Source organism: Moschus berezovskii, chromosome 1 (genome assembly GCF_049115385.1).
Source record: "Moschus berezovskii isolate FMDL1 chromosome 1, NW_MosBer_1.0, whole genome shotgun sequence".
NCBI classification, from domain to species: domain Eukaryota; kingdom Metazoa; phylum Chordata; class Mammalia; order Artiodactyla; family Moschidae; genus Moschus; species Moschus berezovskii.
This window is the reverse complement of record NC_142460.1, coordinates 48,578,472-48,597,980: the sequence shown is the minus strand read 5'-3', so window position 1 is coordinate 48,597,980 and position 19,509 is coordinate 48,578,472. Positions and strand designations below refer to the sequence as shown.

General features: G+C 35.8%; 1 protein-coding gene across 1 annotated transcript in view; it reads left to right on the top strand.

Moving 5' to 3' along the window:
* The window catches only part of GBE1 (1,4-alpha-glucan branching enzyme 1), a 339,164-nt gene that overhangs the window by 218,208 nt on the left and 101,447 nt on the right, over window positions 1-19,509 (top strand). The window contains exons 8-10 of the mRNA XM_055412202.2: window positions 5,951-6,066; window positions 8,734-8,861; window positions 13,432-13,530. Coding sequence (XP_055268177.2) covers window positions 5,951-6,066; window positions 8,734-8,861; window positions 13,432-13,530 — 343 coding nt within the window. The remainder of the gene's footprint in view (window positions 1-5,950; window positions 6,067-8,733; window positions 8,862-13,431; window positions 13,531-19,509) is intronic.

Sequence of the window (19,509 nt, the reverse complement as noted above, 5' to 3'; positions counted from 1 at the left end):
AAAATACATGAGTAAGCCAATCAATTGATCTTAGGTAGTATAGATGACATAGTGTTTGTTTCTAATTTATATGCTAATTGATTTAAGATAGAAAGCTAATAACTAAAATAGATTACCTCTCAAATACATTCAAACTGGCTTCTCAATATGTATTTGTTAGCATCCCCTTCCAAATGTTAACCTCTAACTCCTCCAGTTGTTTGGCAACTAGGCTATTTTGTGGGTTCTATGAATAGACTTTAAAGGCTTTGTGTCAATGGAATAATCTTAAAATCAAATTCCTACCTTGTCTGTTGTAACATACCAAGTAAAACTGTGCTCTTAAATTCTGCTTTAAATTTTTATGGGACTCTAATCAACTGGATGTATCAACTGTGTTAAAGGCTGTCTAGTGACATTTTGAAGTAGAAAAAGTAAATGGCCTTTTTTATTGTACCCTTTGCCAGACATTTTCTTACTTTGACTCAAGGCAAACCATTCAATTGAGATGATTCAGTTCATTTATTACTGCAGAGCTCATTGAGTAATATTTGTAATTCAGTCATAATTTGGAATACATCATAACTCTTCTTCTTAGCCCCCTCAAAGAAGGAAAATGCAATTTATGGGTGCTGAGTTTGAAATTTATGATAGTAGAAATAGTAATAGACATCTTTCAGAAATTTACATTTTCACTAGTATATATTCCTTAAACTTGTTCTGGTGTTCTATTTAAAAGGCAGTTCTTAGATTCAGTGAACTATTTCATTCATGTGTAAGCTTAATAAGTCCATCATTCATGTAACTGTTGGAAGCTAGGGTGCAAAACAGGAGTACCTCACCTTGGAGGTCCTTTATATTTAGATTTTTAACATGTATGTAAGATTTCACTGCTGCTGCTGCTGCTAAGTCGCTTCAGTCGTGTCCGACTCTGTGTGACCCCACAGACGGCAGCCCATCAGGCTCCTCCGTCCCTAGGAGTCTCCAGGCAAGACTACTGGAGTGGGTTGCCATTTCCTTCTCCAATGCATGTATGCATGCGAAGTCACTTCAGTCGTGTCCAACTCTGTGTGACCCCATGGACAGCAGCCCACCAGGCTCCTCTGTCCACGGGATTCTCCAGGCATGAATACTGGAGTGGGTTGCCATTTCCTTCTCCAGTATTCTGGCCCCCATTAAAATTGCTGAGAACTGAGTCTCTAATGAGCTTCCCTGGTAGACAGCATTTCACAAGTGTTGTGACAGTTTGTTGTTAGAGGAATTAAGTGTGACTCCACCAGGAGACAAGGACTCTTGGAAGCTTGCATCTAGACTCCTCTGAAGTTTGCCTCATGCACCTTTCTCTTTGCACATTATGCTTTTTATCCTTTTACTGTATGTGTAAATCATAGCCATGAACATGCCTGTATGCTAAGTCCCGTAGGTCTTCCCAGTGAATCACGAAATCTGGAGATTGTCTGGAAGACTCCCAGCCCAGCTGTCCTCTTGTAATTTAACTTCAGTGACCTGGAATAGATATATTTATATAATAATTAAATATATTGTCAACCTTAAGTTGGAAGTTTACATAGTGTAAGAAAAACAAAAAAGAAAGCTACATCTTTGTTTCACTATTAACTCTCTCTAACCTGCTCTTTTTCAACTTTGATTTCTGGATCGTGTCCATGCATTTACTCATGTATATAGTTCTGGTTATCTGGCCTTCCCAGGTGGCACTAGTGGTAATGAACCCACCTGCTAATGCAGGAGACTCAAGAGGCACAGATTCAATCCCTGAATTGGGTCTGGGAAATCCCCTGGAATAGGAAATGGCAACCTGCTCTAGTATTCTTGCCTGAAAAATACCATGGACAGAAGAGCCTGATGGGCTACAGTCCATTGGGTCAGAAAGAGTCAGACATGGCTTAGCACCTGAACAAGAACATTTTAGAGCAATATTTCATTATGCTGTGTGCTCAGTCATGTCCGACTCTTTGTGACCCCATTGGCCAGTAGCCCGCCAGGCTCCTCTGTCCTTGGGATTTTCTAGGCAAGAATACTGGAGTGGGCTGCCATTTCTTTCTCCAGGGGATCTTACCGACCCAGGGATTGAACGCATGTCTCCTGCATCTCCTGCATTGGAAGGCAGATTCTTTACCACTGGGCCATCAGGGAAGCCCTGTTAGAGAAATAGAAGTTAGTATTTTTTAAACTCATTTGAGCTTTTTAATTAGATATTCCATTTTCCTTATTATTTCTGATTACCACAGGAAATTCTTTTTCTATTTATTCAAACCAAGAATCTGTCTACTCACATTGTTATAGCCAAGTATGTTAAAAGCAGTTTTATAACTCCTTTTGGGACTTCCCTGGTGGTTCAGTGGCTTAGACTCAGCTTCCAATGCAGAGGGCATGAGTTTGATCCGTGGTCAGGGAGATGGATTCCAAATTGGAAAAGACCCTGATGCTGGGAAAGATTGAAGGCAAAAGGAGAAGGGGGCAGCAGAAGGTGAGGTAGATCACATCACTGATTCAATCAACATTAATTTAAATAAACTCTAGGAGACAGTGAAGGACAGGGAAACTTGGCATGCTGCAGTCCATGGAGTTGCAAAGAATCAGACATGAGTTAGTGACTAAACAACAACAACGTAACACTGTTTGGACAGGAAGAGGGTAGATTAAATATTGTGGTAATAGGATTCAGTAGGATATTTGGTAACTCTGCCTTTAATCAACTATGTGATATTGGGCAGGAATTTTTTTTAATTATTAAATTGACATCATCTTGGTTTGTACTTTGAATTGTAATATCATTGACTTTTTTTCTTCTTTTATCTTTGTAGATATTAGGACACTATTTTCTTATTTCAATGTGTCTACCTTGGAAACATTTTGTTCATGACATTTATGTTAGAAGTTGATAGAACATGTCCACTAGTCCAATATGGATTGATGTAAATGAATCAATAAGGTTGATATGAGAATGTAGTGTGATAAGACTGAAAGGATCCCAAAAGTACATATGCCATCCTTTGAAATTCAAACTGAAAAATTTACGGCACAGTTGTCCCTCAGGACCTTCAGGGGATTGATTCCAGGAGCCTCACCATATAGCAAGATCCACCAATGCTCAAGTCCCTTATATAAAATGGAGTTATTGTTGTTCAGTTGCTCAGTCATGTCCGAGTTTTTCCCACCCCGTGCACTGCAGCATGCCAGACTTCCCTGTACTTCACAATCTTCTGGAGCTTGCTCAAACTTATATCCATTGAATTGGTGATGCCATCCAACCATCTTATCCTTTGTCCTCCCCTTCTCCTCCTGCCTTCAATCTTTCCCAGCATCAGGGTCTTTTCCAATAAGTCAGTTCTTCACATCAGGTGGCCAAAGTATTGGAGTTTCAACTTCAGCATCAGTCCTTCCAATGAATATTCAGAATTGATTTCTTTTACAATTGACTGGTTTGATCTCCTTGCAGTCCAAGGGACTCTCAAGAGTCTTCCCCATCACCTCAGTTCAAAAGCATCAGTTCTTCAGCACTCAGCCTTTTTATGGTCCAACTCACATCTATACATGACTACTAGAAAAACCATAGTTTTGATTATATGACATATGGCGTAGTACAATGGATACAATGGTCCCTCTTTAGCCAGGGATGCAAAATCTGAGATTATGGAGGGATGGCTCTATATTTATTAAAAAATATAAATAGACCTATGCAGTTCAAACCTGTGTTGTTCAAGGGTTCCTATCCTCTGCAATATAAACAAAACCGTAGTGCATGTCAAATCAGGCCCAGGGACAATTTGTGATCTCTGGTTTACATATTCGTATCTTCATATTCATTCGTATCTGCCCAAGAGATTTCCTATTTAAACAGATTTTTTTCCTACTCTGGGGTATTTTGAGCTAAAAGTAGCTTTCAGTTTACGTTTCAGAAGTAAAATATACATTACTAATCAAATGGACAAATTAGGAAAGTCTGTCCTTTTCAAAACGTTGTTAAGGATGAGTTGTCAATATGCACATTTATTCAAGACTTTTTTCTGAAATTCTCATGGAGCAAACTTGTTAAAAAAAAGTATAGATGTATACTTCCTTTCAATTTTTGCAGTGAACTCAAAACTGCTCCCTTGTGGCTCAGCCTGTAAAGAATCCATCTGCAATGCAGGAGACCTGTGTTCAATCCCTGGATTGGGAAGATTCCCTGGAGAAGGACACTCCAGAATTCTGGCCTGGAGAATTCCATGGGCTGTATAGTTCATGGGGTCACAAAGAGTTAGTTGGACACGACTGAGTGACTTTCACTCCCAAAACTGCTCTGAAAGAAAAAGGTTATTAATTAAAAAGTAAAAAATATAGATATTAGAAATTTCTGTGTAAAATAGAGCAGTTTTGATCTGTTCATTTCTTTTTGTTAAACAGAAATTGTTTTTTTAAGCCTTAAATGAATATTCATTCTACCTTCACCATGACTTGGCCAAACAGTCTAGAATCTCCTGGTCCCCTTTCAGCCCTATTGGATTATTTGGATTTCTGTTTTGTTTTTTTTTTTCTCTCTTTTAACTTTGAGTAAGTTTTCAAAATTCAAAGTAACTTATCTAAAGCAGTTAATTACCAACAATACTCATTTTACTGCAGAGTTTAGATTTACAATTCTGGAGTTGATTGTGTTGACTTAATCTCCACTTAGGTCAGATTGCTCTTTAATATATGGAAGGTTAAAAAAATACATAAATTTCAAGTGGGTTAAGGAATTGTGTACATTCTTACTGCTTTGTCATTAAGCTAAATGAGGTATTAAAGTCTTAAAACTGTAGTTATAATGAGATAGAGAACTCAACCATAACTGTATGACTAAAAAAAATACTAATTGATGATGCCCTCTTTTCAATTGTCCGAAATAGACTTATTTCATGTGGCGTTTTTAATTGAGTTATAACTGTTTTTGTTTTTCTTTCTGTTTTTATGGGTATAAGACTCTTTAACTTGTAGAATTTTTACTTTATCAAACATCTATTCTCTAGTAATTAGGTCTCTTTCTTTTACCCTCACAAAGTCTAGTAAGTGTAGTAGTGCTTATCATAAAGTTGATTTCAGGAGTCTTTTTTTCTTTTAATTTTTATTCTAAACTATATCTGTTTGAAACTGTAGAATAAGGAAATATTTTAAGCAAACACTGAAGGCTGAAGGTAGTTTTCTATTGATAATGAAATTATGTTTTCTAGAAGAATCTATGTAACTGTGGTTATTTTACATGAAAAATCTTGATGAAAATTCAGAAATAAGTAATAGAATCATTTTGGTAACCATTACTATGTAGTAATCACTGTATGCTTGCTGAGGATAGAGCACTGAACAAGACAGTGTTCCTGCACTTTGGACCAGACTGGTCCATTTTCTTCTTAGTTTTTCTCAGACATTGAGTGATTTTTTTAGTTAAAGAAATCTAATAGATTTTCCTTTTAGAATGAATTTCATCAAACAAATGAGGTAAATATTAGTAGTTTTCTGGTGTTTATATAGTATATTTCTTTGAACATCATTTTATTTTTTATTGGAGGCTAATTATTTTACAATATTATATTGGTTGGTTTTGCCATACATTGACATGAATCCACCCCGGGTATACCTGAGTTCCCCTTCCTGAACCCCGCTCCCACCTCCCTCTTCCCCTTATCCTCCCTCTGGGTCATCCCCGTGCACCAGCCCCGAGCATCTTGTATCAGGTGTCGAACCTGGACTGGTGATTCGTTTCACATATGATAATATACATGTTTCAATGCCATTCTCCCAAATCATCCCACCCTCACCCTCTCCCAAAGAGTCCCAAAGACTGTTCTATACACCTGTGTCTCTTTTGCTGCCTTTGAACATCATGATTCCTCAGATAGTAATTTTGATTTTAATTATTATTCTTAACAAAGAGGTATAACAAGGAAAATGCTCTATACATTATGCCTAAATGTGTACTTATCTGTTATTTTAGCTGGGAAGTTTTAAGATTTCTTCTGTCAAATATAAGATGGTGGTTGGAAGAGTATGGCTTTGATGGATTTCGTTTTGATGGTGTTACATCAATGCTGTATCATCACCATGGAATAGGTAGGTAACCTGATACATTCCAGATGTAACTAATGATTTTATTTTATATTTTTACTGGAAGATTACAACCAGGCTTAGGATTCAGTTACATTGCTACAATGACCATTATTGTTGGCTTGATTTTTATTAGTTCTTTTATGTCTCTGATCACTTCTGATCCCTTTTTGGCAGGAAGTCAGGTGTAAATACTTTTTATAATTAAATAAAGGGTAATGATTTTCTTTGAAAAATTTCTACTTAATAATATGCTTGGATTGCAAGGAGATCCAACCAGTCCATTCTAAAGGAGATCAGTCCTGGGTGTTCATTGGAAGGACTGATGCTAAAGCTGAAGCTCCAATACTTTGGCCACCTTGTGGGAAGAGTTGACTCACTGGAAAAGACTCTGATGCTGGGAGGGATTGGGGGCCGTAGGAGAAGGGGATAACAGAGAATGAGATGGCTGGATGGCATCACCGACTCGGTGGAGGTGGGTTTGAGTGAAGTCAGGGAGTTGGTGATGGACATGGAGGCCTGGCATGCTGTCATTCATGGGGTCGCAAAGAGTCAGCCGTGACTGAGTGACTGAACTGAACTGAATAATATGCTATCCTTAATATGTGGCATTCTTTTAAAAATGTTTTTTTAAGGATATAATTTATTATACCAGTCTCAGGCTGTGAAAATGACAGCAATTGTAATGAAAAATAAATAACAAAATTAATAAATGAGAACATTTGTTAATGTATGGGTTAATTTGCATATTAAACATTGAAGATAATGTATACATTTTAAATATAAATGTGCTCAGTTAAAATTAAGTTGTAAATTAATTTGTAATTAAAACTATGGATTAGAGACCTTCAGTTTAAAAGTTGTACAAAGAAGTGGAATCACAGAATCCTAATCCTTCAGTAGATAACATGTAGAACAATTATTGTTTTTTTAATGACCAAATATTTAGCAACCTTATTCATAACTAATAACTGGAAACAAACCAGGGTAAAGAATCAGCCTGCCAAACAAGAGACTTAGATTCATTCCATGGATTGGGAATATCCCCTGGAGAAGAAAATGGCAACCCACTCTTGCCTGGGAAATGCCATGGACTGAGGAGTTGGCAGGCACCAGTCCGTGGGGCCACAAAGAGTCGGACGTGACTTAGCGACTACATAATAACAATTGACTGACAACAGTCAATCCATGATAGAGACTTTAGAAATCAAAACGTAACTGCCAAGAAAAGCTGCTACAGTCAAAATCTGCTGTTACCTGCTCTTATTCACGGTGCTACCTACTCCCCTCCCTGTGAAACATTTCTTGGGAGCAAGTTGAATCTATAAAACATGACAGATTTCATTGATACCTTCCACTTAGAAGAGAAGCTGACTTTGGAGGTGAAAACGGCAATCATGATAAAATTCAAGAAAGATCTTCTCCTAGATAAAAGCACCTACATGCCTGCCCCTTCAGAACCTTCCCCTGCTGAGGGCTAGGTGTTGTCCAAAGAACTGTGGAGTTGGGGAAATGAACTGAAATCTATGGATGTGGTATATGCTTCTTATGGATAGAGAGCTCAAAAAATGGAAAGAAAAACATTGAGTTATTTAGCATGTTTCCCAACTTTGAGATGAAGATGAAAATAAAAATTGAAACTGTAAAAAATTCTATAATATACCAGAAGAAATCTAAGATGACACTATTAACATAGACACAGTGTTTAATTTATAAAATTCTGTGATAAAGAAAAATTCATCCAGTAATATCTTGAAGAAAAAGTAATTTACCTGCATTAATGAAAAAAAAAAAATGGCTGAGCTCATACTATTCCATTGCCGCAGCAGTGTCTGCAAAATTCTTAAGGATAGAAACTGTGACTTGAGAATTGGATATTTGAATTGCCATTGAAGGATACATTTGAAAGAAATTGAAGAATCCAGGTAAAAATATCCTTCAATGATAGAACCAAGCAAACTGAAAAAAAAGGAGTCAAAATAAAGAACTTATATATAAGAAATCAGGGGGGAAAAAGGCAGGCATTCAGCACTAATTATACTTAATTAAAAATAATAAGAAAGAGCTGAAAGAATAGAAAGTTAATAGTATAATACCAGTAAGTTAAATATACTATAAGCAATCAAAATCAGGAGATGGGGCAAGTGATGGTAGAAAGAACTTGAGGGATATTAAACTGTTTTTGTCATCATAGGAAATCCATACTCTATAAGTTCTAGCCATATTTAAAATAATATAAACATTTTGTCTCAATTTTATGACGGCTTTCCTATTTGCTTGCCTTCATAGAGATCAAATAGGAGCTATCTAACATTAAGATCTCAGTGTGACCAAAAAAGTTATCTAAAAATTAAAATTATAAATCTCTGGTATTTTATTTTGTGCTGGACAATTCAGTTCAAATTAACTTAAAATTTTAAATCACAGAGATTTTGTTTGCTTTTGTAAAACAGAAGTTGAATTGCAGGATTGTCTGAACTTTGAATGTAGTTATCCGGTACTTTTAAGGTTAGATCATATAGTTACTAATAGCATTATGTGGTATCAAGGTCCATTACGCTTTGCTCTGATAACAAAACTGGTATAAACCTACTAATTTGGGGGGTGGCATTTGTGCAGAGTTAAGACTTGCATACTAACATAATGCATCCATATTGATTTTCTGTTTTCCAGGTGAGAATTTTTCAGGTGATTACCATGAGTATTTTGGACTACAAGTAGATGAAGATGCTTTGACTTACATCATGTTGGCAAATCATTTGGTTCACACACTGTATCCAGATTCTATAACAATAGCTGAGGTAATAATGATCTCTGCCCCCGACCCCCTTTAAGATACAACATTTTGTTGGCATATAATATTTGAATAATCTCTATGTTGACAATGATTGCATAAGTGAAATTATACCCTGACTATAGTGCAGCTATCTTGTCTGTGTGGCACATTATTCAGAATTCACTGTTTTTCTATTATGAGATAATGTTCCCTAATTACTTGTCATTATTCCGTTGTTAAAAAAGAAAATGCCAGTCGTTACAAAGTAAAATATCCTAATCAGTGGCCAGGTCCTTTTGCCATGAGACCTTCATCACAGAAAAGAATTGAATATTAATATGTGTCTATTTAATTTTTTTTCTTTTCTGGTTTAATCATCAGAGATGGCATGGTTCACTGCCTGCGAGCTTCTTTGAAACCTCCCTTGTTCTGATGCCATTCCCTTTCTTGTTTACGTTATTGCTCTCGGATTGCCAAATGTTCACTAGTTATTCATGATTACTGAAGGTTCATGATTAACTGTCCCAAAGCTGCACTGTAATGATATAATTCGGTATATGCATAATTGACAATTCCCCTCTTGGTGATAAATTTGATAAATTAAGAAGTTTGTTAAATGCTTATGCTAATTTAGATTTAGTACTAAAATCCCTCTGGTTTTGTGAGTCCTCTAACTAGGAATTATTATTAAAATTGAATTTCATGTTAAAGCTGTTCTATACAAAATGTGGAGGTTGGCATATAAAAATAGTAAGACTTTCATTGAAAGAGTCAGAGTTAAGAAGTATTTTCATGTTGTTGGCATTTAGTTCATTGAAATGAAATGTAGTCATGATGGTCTCTTTCCTGTAGTATTTATTATTTGTATGTCTTTTTTTCTATGCATCATTTCTCAAAACTCAAAATCTCAAACTAGTGATATGATTTCCTTGTTTATTCTCTGGATGGAGAACAGCTACTCTGTTTAGGCCTTTTGCCTTCTAAATCTCTTCTAGGATAGAGCAATGAATCCTAAATTCCTGGAGTAAATTTTCATATAAAATTTTTTTTAAAAATCCACAATTACAATGTCATCTTGATACCCTGTATTGTTTCACAGTCTCTCCTTACCTGTATTTGGTCATAACTTATAAGTCTTTCTAATACTTGTGCTAATACTTTCTGTGCTGGTTATTTTTAATGGACATCAGAAGATATTTTAAACTTTTATACTTTATATATTTTAATTTTTGTCTGTCAAACATAAAAAAGTTATTTAACTATTTATAAAAGTTAATTATATTTATGGCAATTTGAAGCAGAGACATTATATATGACAAATTACTACAAACAATTAATGACAGCGCACATCAAAAGCAGGTACTGAAGAAAAAGAAGCAATTATTTAATACATGAAACTGAAAATTGTTACATTGATCTTTCCGTTCATTTCAAGTAAAATAGTTTCATCATCTAGGGAGCTTTTGTCTGATTATTAGTGTTTCTACCAATGAAACTTTGAGACTTTAGCCTACTTTATATTACTTGGTTTTAGATTTTTTGAAAACAAGATGTGTCTTCAATTTATTCTACTTAAATTGAAAACTACTTCAATTTCAATACATCACTTTTCTGTCTAGTGGGAGTCTATGCAAGAAGTGGAATTGATCCTCATGAATTTTTTTTGTTTTAAGAGAGGAATGTGGTATAACGTATAAGTAATGCAATGTTATATATAGTCCTGTATATTGAATTTAGTTATAATGATAGTTACTAAAATTGAAGCCTTTTTTTCTGGAATATGTCTACCTTTATACGTGGTTATATTTGCTGTATTAATGAAAAATATTTTTTGATGACTGAAGTTTTCTCCCCCTCTGGAATAGTTATAAATGATATTTAGATTAAAGAATTAAAGCTATTTTAACTTCATTGGAAGCATATATAACCATTTGAATATCCTTTTGTTATCAACTTCTTTATATTCAAGTATATTTATTTTCATGACCATTACGTTTTCTCATTTTCTTCAAGATTTTAAAAGAATAGGTCTTAACTCTCCAATTCAAATAAGAGCCACAAATACCTCATATGCATTAATGGGGCAGCCTTCTAGGAGTCAGATTTAGGAGTTAAGACTTATTGGTCCCCAGATATTTTTCTTAGCAGATTCTACTTCTTATCAAGCTATTTTCTAAAATCACCTATAGACCAAATACAAAAAGCACCTTAATGTTTTCTTGAGAAAAAATTATCTTGATCTTTAATGTCATCTTATTACTTGTCTCATGAAAACTCTGGGCCTTATAAAAACTTTTCCGGGAAGGTACTGTGTATGTATTTCCAGTGTCTAACACAGGTGCCTGATACTTAACACATATGTAGCCAGCGTTAATAAGGAGTTGAACTGAATACCTTTTATAACTGTGAAAATGTGACGTAAAATGATTTCTTGTCTGTTAACCATTCATCCTTTTTCACTTTTTTGATTCATCTTTTTCCACTTTTATAAACTTATAAAAAAGTATGTAGAATAAGATATTATTGATGAATATTTTCTTATGGATATATTCCACCATGTGCTATATCTTGTTGTACCTCTCTTCCATTAGAAAACAATGAACACATTATTTTGGAAGTCCAGAGAGGTCATATGCTTGTTTTTTTATAGCTATTCTGTGGGAAGAGTTTGAGGACGGTATTGTGGAAGAAGAAGCAGTTAAGTCTCAGAGAGCTCAGAGTATGTGATAGTCTTTCACAGGAAGTAAGGATAATGATCCAAGGGAGAATTTGGGTAATGACACACACAGAAAAGCTGTCAGAAGCACAGGGAAGAGTAATTATTTCAGAGGGGGTGATATATTGAATATCTGAAATGAAACAGTAGAAATAATGATGGAGAGATGTAGGTTTTTTTCCCGCACTTGCTGTGTACTTCTGTTAACAATTATGACAACTCCATAACATTGTCATTTCATGATTGTGTGTGTTTGTGTGCACACATGTTTATTTAGGTTCTAGTTCTTGAATGCTGCAGGTCAAGTATTAAGTCCTATTTACCATCAAAGCCTTGGCAGCACCTTCATAAATCCACTTAGTCAGTAGTCATTGAGTTCCTGCTTTGTGCCAACTATTCTTCTACTATTCTAGATTCTTGGCATATGTCAGTGAGCAGCAACAGCAACAACAAAAGTCCTACCCCATGTGTCTTAAATTCTAACAGTTAGTGAGGAAGCAGATAATCAAATAATAAATTATACTGTCAGTGCTTACAGTATAATTGTTGAGTTGTATCCTAAACTGAAGAATTTAAGTTTTCTATTGTTGACTGTTGAAAGCTATTCGCAGGCATTGATAGGAGCAGACCATTCAGCAGCAGTTAGTGTAAAGAGAGACTGGAGATGGGAGTTCCACTTATGTGTGGAAACATAGTCGTCAGAGTAAGTAGTTAGGTGGAGTAAATAAGATAGTGTCTGTAGAAATGAGGCAAAAGAAAATAATTTATTTGAAAGATATTGTGGATTTAGAATTGCTAGTACTTATACCATATTCTCGGAGAAGGCAATGGCAAGCCACTCCAGTACTCTTGCCTAGAAAATCCCATGGATGGAGGAGCCTGGTAGACTGCAGTCCGTGGGGTTGCTAAGGGTCGGCCATGACTGAGCGACTTCGCTTTCACTTTTCACTTTCCACTTTCACACATTGGAGAAGGAAATGGCAACCCATTCCAGTGTTCTTGCCTGGAGAATCCCAGGGACAGGGGAGCCTGGTGGGCTTCCGTCTATGGGGTCACACAGAGTCGGACACGACTGAAGTGACTTAGCAGCAGCAGCAGCAGCATACCATATTCTACCACCGTTGTTACACTAATATATTTTGTTGCATCTGGGTCCTTACATCATTTTCTTTATACTTACCTGTTTGACCATATGTTTATTTGATTACTGATAATCTAGTGGTAGCATGACTGTAAGAAGACCCTGTCAAAAGGTTGGATGTCTGAGTCCCAGCTCTATCCTTGAGAAACGTGTCTTTAGTGAGCCCTTCACCTCAATAAGCCTCAATTTCTATATCTTTTAAATGAAGAGGATCCACTAGATAACCTCAATGACCCTTTCCAAGTGTAACTGACTCTCGTGAAAGCCGTCTTACAGTTTTGCTCTTAATGTGCTAACTCTATTTCTATTTCATCAGAAGCTAAGTGCTCACAAAATACATTCTCTGCCACTGCTGTATACACAGAGAGGAATAACAGATATACAGCACGTATATTTTTATGTTTGATGAAAGCAGTAGCTAATACATAGAGTACTCAAAAATTAGTGTAAGAAACTATGTTTCAGCAATAACACTTTTACTAATTTGTGTTCTCTATGTGCAACTAAGGAAAAGAGATAAAAAGTTGTCCTGCAATGAAAAGCACTGAACAAAATCTTATTGGGAAATGAGATATGCTATCACAGTGTTATCTACTTTTACAATTATGCTGTCAAAATGCTCCAAGAGTATATACCCCATTTATTATTTGTATTTATTGGCCTTGATTTACTGTCACAAGAATATTTAGTAAAAATTTGATCAATATGAACTGATAATGCTGATGCTTTTTATTTTAGGATGTATCAGGAATGCCAGCTCTGTGTTCTCCAATTTCCCAGGGAGGGGGTGGTTTTGACTATCGATTGGCCATGGCAATTCCAGATAAATGGATCCAGGTAAGGTTTAATGTAAATATTTTTCTGTGGATACTATGTCTTATGTTGGCATATTTATTATTTCTTTGATTTATTTCTTAGTTGTGATATTATGATTGATGTATTAAATTCTCTCATTAGTGTGTTGATTCTTGTGCCATTTAATATGATGCTTCTCAAACTTCTAAAAGTTCTAAAGTATTCACACTTACATTATGCAGGCATGGGGAAGATATGATTGATATAATGTTAGCTATGTAAATGGAATTTTGCATTGTCAGTGAAATTATATGAAACTCTGGCGGTCTATATTTAAAACACATTAAACTTCATCAGAGCATCCGTTTCTGCCTGCAAATCACCAATTAATGTAGAGTCACTCCTTAATTCCCAGTACTTGTTTCTTAGTATGGTTTTTTACTCAACAGATGTGGATTTATCCATTCCTTCATTGAGTATTTAAAAGTCCTTACCGTGTGTCTGTTACTAGGAATGAATAATTGCATATGACACCTTGCATATAATTTCTAATATACTTTTATTAAATTTAATAGCAATTCAAGTAGCTTGGATTATATTTTGTTTCATTTTATTTTTGTCTAAATGACAAAAGTTATTATAGTCATAAGTGATCTTTAGATAAGATTATTTTTAGATAACCTAAAATAAGACTTAGATTTGATATAGAACACTCTTGAGTGACAAAGTCTGAGTCACAGGCTGAATATTTATAAGAAATCAGATATGTATCAAATAATCATTGCTTTCTGATAAGCCATTTATGGACTTATCAGTTCACAGACATGAACTGGTGCCATGAGATTACAGTGGCAGAAGACCTTAACTTTGTTTTTGTTTTAATTTATTTAAAAAAATTTTTTTATTTTTGTTATTTTTTTAAATTTATTTTAATTGGAGGCTAATTACTTTACATTATTATTATTGGTTTTGCCATACATTGACGTGAATCTGCCCCGGGTGTATATATGTTCCCCATCTTGAAGCCTCCTCCCACCTCCATCCCTCTCCCCTCCCTCTGGTTCATCCCAGTACACCAGCCCCAAGCATCCTGTATCATGCATCGAACTTGGACTGGCAATTCATTTCACATGTGATAATATACATGTTTCAATGCCATTCTCCCAAATCATCCCATCCTCGCCCTCTCCCACAGAGTCCAAAAGACTGTTCTATAGATCTGTGTTTCTTTTGCTGTCTCGTATACAGGGTTATTGTTATCATCTTGCTAAATTCCATATATATGCACTAGTATACTTTGGCCACCTCATGCGACGAGTTGACTCACTGGAAAAGACTCTGATGCTGGGAAAGGTTGGGGGCGGGAAGAGAAGGGGACGACAGAGAATGAGATGGCTGGATGGCATCACCGACTCTGTGGACATGAGTTTGAGTGAACTCCGGGAGTTGGTGATGAACAGGGAGGCCTGGCGTGCTGTGATTCATGGGGTCGCGGAGAGTCGGACACGACTGAGCGACTGAACTGAACTGAACTGATACTGTATTGGTGTTTTTCTTTCTGGCTTACTTCACTTTGTATAATAAGCTCCAGTTTCATCCACCTCATTAGAACTGATTCAAATGTATTCTTTTTAATTGCTGAGTGTACTCCATTGTGTAAATATACCACAGTTTTCTTATCCATTCGTCTGCAGATGGACATCTAGGTTGCTTCCATGTCCTGGCTATTATAAACAGTGCTGCGATGAACATTGGAGTACATGTGTCTCTTTCAGTTCTGGTTTCCTTGGTGTGTTTGCCCAGGAGTGCGAATGCTGAGTCGTATGGCAGTTCTATTTCCAGTTTTTTAAGGAATCTCCACACTGTTCTCCATAATGGTGCATTCCCACCAACAGTGTAAGAGGGTTCCCTTTTCTCCACACCCTCTCCAGCATTTATTGCTTGTAGACTTTTGGATAGCAGCCATTCTGGCTGGTGTGATATGGTACCTCATTCTGGTTTTGATTTGCATTTCTCTGATTGAGTGATGTGGAGCATCTTTTCATGTGTTTGTTAGGCATCTGTATGTCTTCTTTGGAGAAATGTCTGTTTAGTTCTTTGGCCCATTTTTTGATTGGGGCGTTTATTTTTCTGGAGTTGAGCTGCAGGAATTGCTTGTATATTTTTGAGATTAATCCTTTGTCAGTTGCTTCATTTGCTATTATTTTCCCCCATTCTCAAGGCTGTCTTTTCACCTTGCTTATAGTTTCCTTTGCTGTGCAGAAGCTTTTAATTTTAATTAGGTCCCATTCGTTTATTTTTGCTTTTATTTCCAATATTCTGGGAGGTGGGTCATGGAGGATCCTGCTGTGATTTATGTCGGAGAGTGTTTTGCCTATGTTCTCCTCTAGGAGTTTTATAGTTTCTGTTCTTACATTTAGATCTTTAATCCATTTTGAGTTTATTTTTGTGTATGGTGTTAGGGAGTGTTCTAGTTTCATTCTTTTACAAGTGGCTGACCAGTTTTCCCAGCACCACTTGTTAAAGAAATTGTCTTTTCTCCATTTTATATTCTTGCCTCCTTTGTCAAAGATAAGGTGTCCAGGTGCATGGATTTCCTATGGGCTTCCTATTTTGTTTCACTGATCTATATTTCTGTTTTTATGCCAGTACCATACTGTCTTGATGACTGTGGCTTTGTAGTAGAGCCTGAAGTCTGGCTGGTTGATTCCCCCAGTTCCATTCTTCTTTCTCAACATTGCTTTGGCTATTCGAGGTTTTTTGTATTTCCATACAAATTGTGAAATTATTTGTTCTAGCTCTGTGAAAAACACCATTGGTAGCTTATTAGGGATTGCATTGAACTTATACATTACTTTGTGTAATATATTCATTTTCACAATATTTATTCTTCCAATCCACGAACGTGGTATATTTCTCCATTTATTAGTGTCCTCTCTGATTTCTTTCACCAGTGTTTTATGGTTTTCTATATATAGGTCTTTTGTTTCTTTAGGTAGATATATTCCTAAGTATTTTATTCTTTTCGTTGCAACGGTGAATGGAATTGTTTCCTTAATTTCTCTTTCTGTTTTCTCATTATTAGTGTATAGGAATGCAAGGGATTTCTGTGTGTTGATTTTATATCCTGAAACTTTACTATCTTCATTGATTAGCTCTAGTAATTTTCTGGTAGAGTCTTTAGGGTTTTCTGTGTAGAGGATCATGTCATCTTCAAATAGTGAGAGTTTTACTTCTTCTTTTCCAATTTGGATTCCTATTATGTCTTTTTCTGCTCTGATTGCTGTGGCCAAAACTTCCATAACTATGTTGAATAGTAGTGGTGAGAGTGGGCACCCTTGTCTTGTTCCTGACCTTAGCTGAAACGCTTTCAATTTTTCACCATTGAGGATAATGTTTGCTGTGGTTTTGTCATATATAGCTTTTATCATGTTGAGGAATGTTCCTTCTATACCCGCCTTCTGGACGGTTTTGATCATAAATGGATGTTGAATTTTGTCAAAGGCTTTCCTCTGCATCTATTGAGATAATCATATGGTTTTTATTTTTCATTTTGTTAATGTGGTGTATTACATTGATTGATTTGTGGATATTGAAGAATACTTGCATCCCTGTGATAAATAACCTAACTCTACACCTAAAGCAACTAGAAAAGGAAGAAATGAAGAACCCCAGGTATAGTAGAAGGAAAGAAATTTTAAAAGTTAGGGCAGAAATAAATGCAAAAGAAACAAAAGAGACCATAGCAAAAATCAACAAAGCCAAAAGCTGGTTCTTTGAGAGGGTAAATAAAATTAACAAACCACTAGCCAGACTCATCAAGAAACAAAGGGAGAAAAACCAAATCAATAAAATTAGAAATGAAAAGGGAGAGATCACAACAAACACAGAAATACAAAGGATCATAAGAGACTACTATCAGCAATTATATGCCAATAAAATGGACAACTTGGAAGAAATGGACAAATTCTTAGAAAAGTACAACTTTCCAAAACGGAACCAGGAAAAAATAGAAAATCTTAACAGACCCATCATAAGCATGGACATTGAAACTGTAATCAGAAATCTTCCAGCAAACAGAAGCTCAGGTCCAGATGGCTTCACAGCTGAATTCTACCAAAAATTTAGAGACGAGCTAACACCTATCCTACTCAAACTCTTCCAGAAAATTGCAGAGGAAGGTAAACTTCCAAACTCATTCTATGAGGCCACCATCACCCTAATACCAAAACACATAAAAGATGCCACTAAAAGAGTACTACAGGCCAATATCACTGATGAACATAGACGCAAAAATCCTTAACAGAATTCTAGCAATCAGAATCCTAGAATACATTAAAAAGATCATACATCATGACCAAGAAGAGCTTAACTTTGAGTAGAAAAACCATGAAGCCTACTCTGAAGGAAGTGGTTATTGTGAACATCTCATGTCTCTTCTGTGTCCACAGGCAATTTGGGTTGTGCACAGCTGTGACATTAAAATTCTACCAGCACAACTTCTGCTTTTCCATCTATAATGATTTCTTAATCATTGTCAGGTCAAAAAATAAGTGTTTTACAAATCTGATTAGAGTTAGAAATCAAAGAGACTTTAATTAGTTAAATTGCTCAGTTGTGTCTGACTCTTTGTGACCCCATGGTCCCGCATTATACACAGACACTTTACCGTCTGAGCCACCAGGGAAGTCCTAAAGAGACTTTACTAGCTGGGAAAGTTGCTTTGTAATTTTAAAAAAAAATTGTTGTGATCTTCAAATTTCTTACCTTGGTTTAGGTTCTTTGTCCGCCCACCATCTTTTACAATTTCTAATCTTCCACATAGATGTTTTCCCCCTTGCAAGTGCCAAATCTTGCTTTTTTAACATCCTACTGAAAAGCCTTCATCAGGCTTTTGGCAGATTCAAGGATATTTTGAGGTGTACATCAACCTAGAATTATTTCAGTCAATCATAGCTCAGAGCAGGCTATTTCCTTCTCTGCATAATAATAGCAGTTTTCTTTTTTTTTTTTAATATTTAACTTACTAAACATTTCAGTACCTTGTATACTCAAGATACTGTACTAGGCAGTACATCATACAAATGGAAGAAAAAAAAAGTGTATTGTTCTCCATTTAGATTTCTGTTTAGTTAAACAGGTGGTAAATTGGTAAAGAATTCGTTTGTCATCACAGAAGACACCAGAGATACAGGTTCAATCCCTTGGTCAGGAAGATCCCCTGGAGAAGGAAGTGGCAATCTATTCCAGTATTCTTGCTGGGATAATCCCATGGACAGAGGAGACTGACAGGATACAATCCATGGATTTGCAAGTGTCGGACACAACTTAGCTAATAAACCACCACCATAACATTTTTCAAAGCTATTGTACAATATCACAATCAGGATAGTGACATGGACATAGTCAAGATATGGAACATTACCACGAGTTTCCCAAATGTTGCCTTTAGAGCCACACCTACTCCCTTCTTCCCCAAATCACTCCTGAACCTTTGGCCACCACTAATCTGATCTCCATTTCTATAATTTTTTCATTTCAAAAATGTTATATAAATGGAATAATATAGTATGCAACCTTTTGGGCTTAACATTTTTCACTCAGTCAAATTCTCTGGGGATTTCATGTAGGTTGTTGCATGGTATATTTCAGTAGTATATTTCTTTTCAAGATTTTTTTAAAATTTTTATTGGAGTATAGTTGATTAACAATGTAATGTTAGTTTCAGGTGTAGAGCAAAGTAAATCAGTTAAACATATGCATATACCCACACTTTTTTTTTTAAGAGTCTTTTCCCATATAGGCCATTACAGATTTTTGAGTAGAGTTTCCTGTGCTATATAGTATGTTCTTATCAATTATCTATTATATATAAATGTGCTTAGTCATTTCAGTGGTGTCTGACTCTTTGCAACGCTATGGACTGTAGCCTGCCAGCCTCCTCTGTGCATGAGATTCTCCAGGCAAGAATACTGGAGTGGGATCCTCTGGGGAAAATTCCTGAATTGGGAATCGAATCCA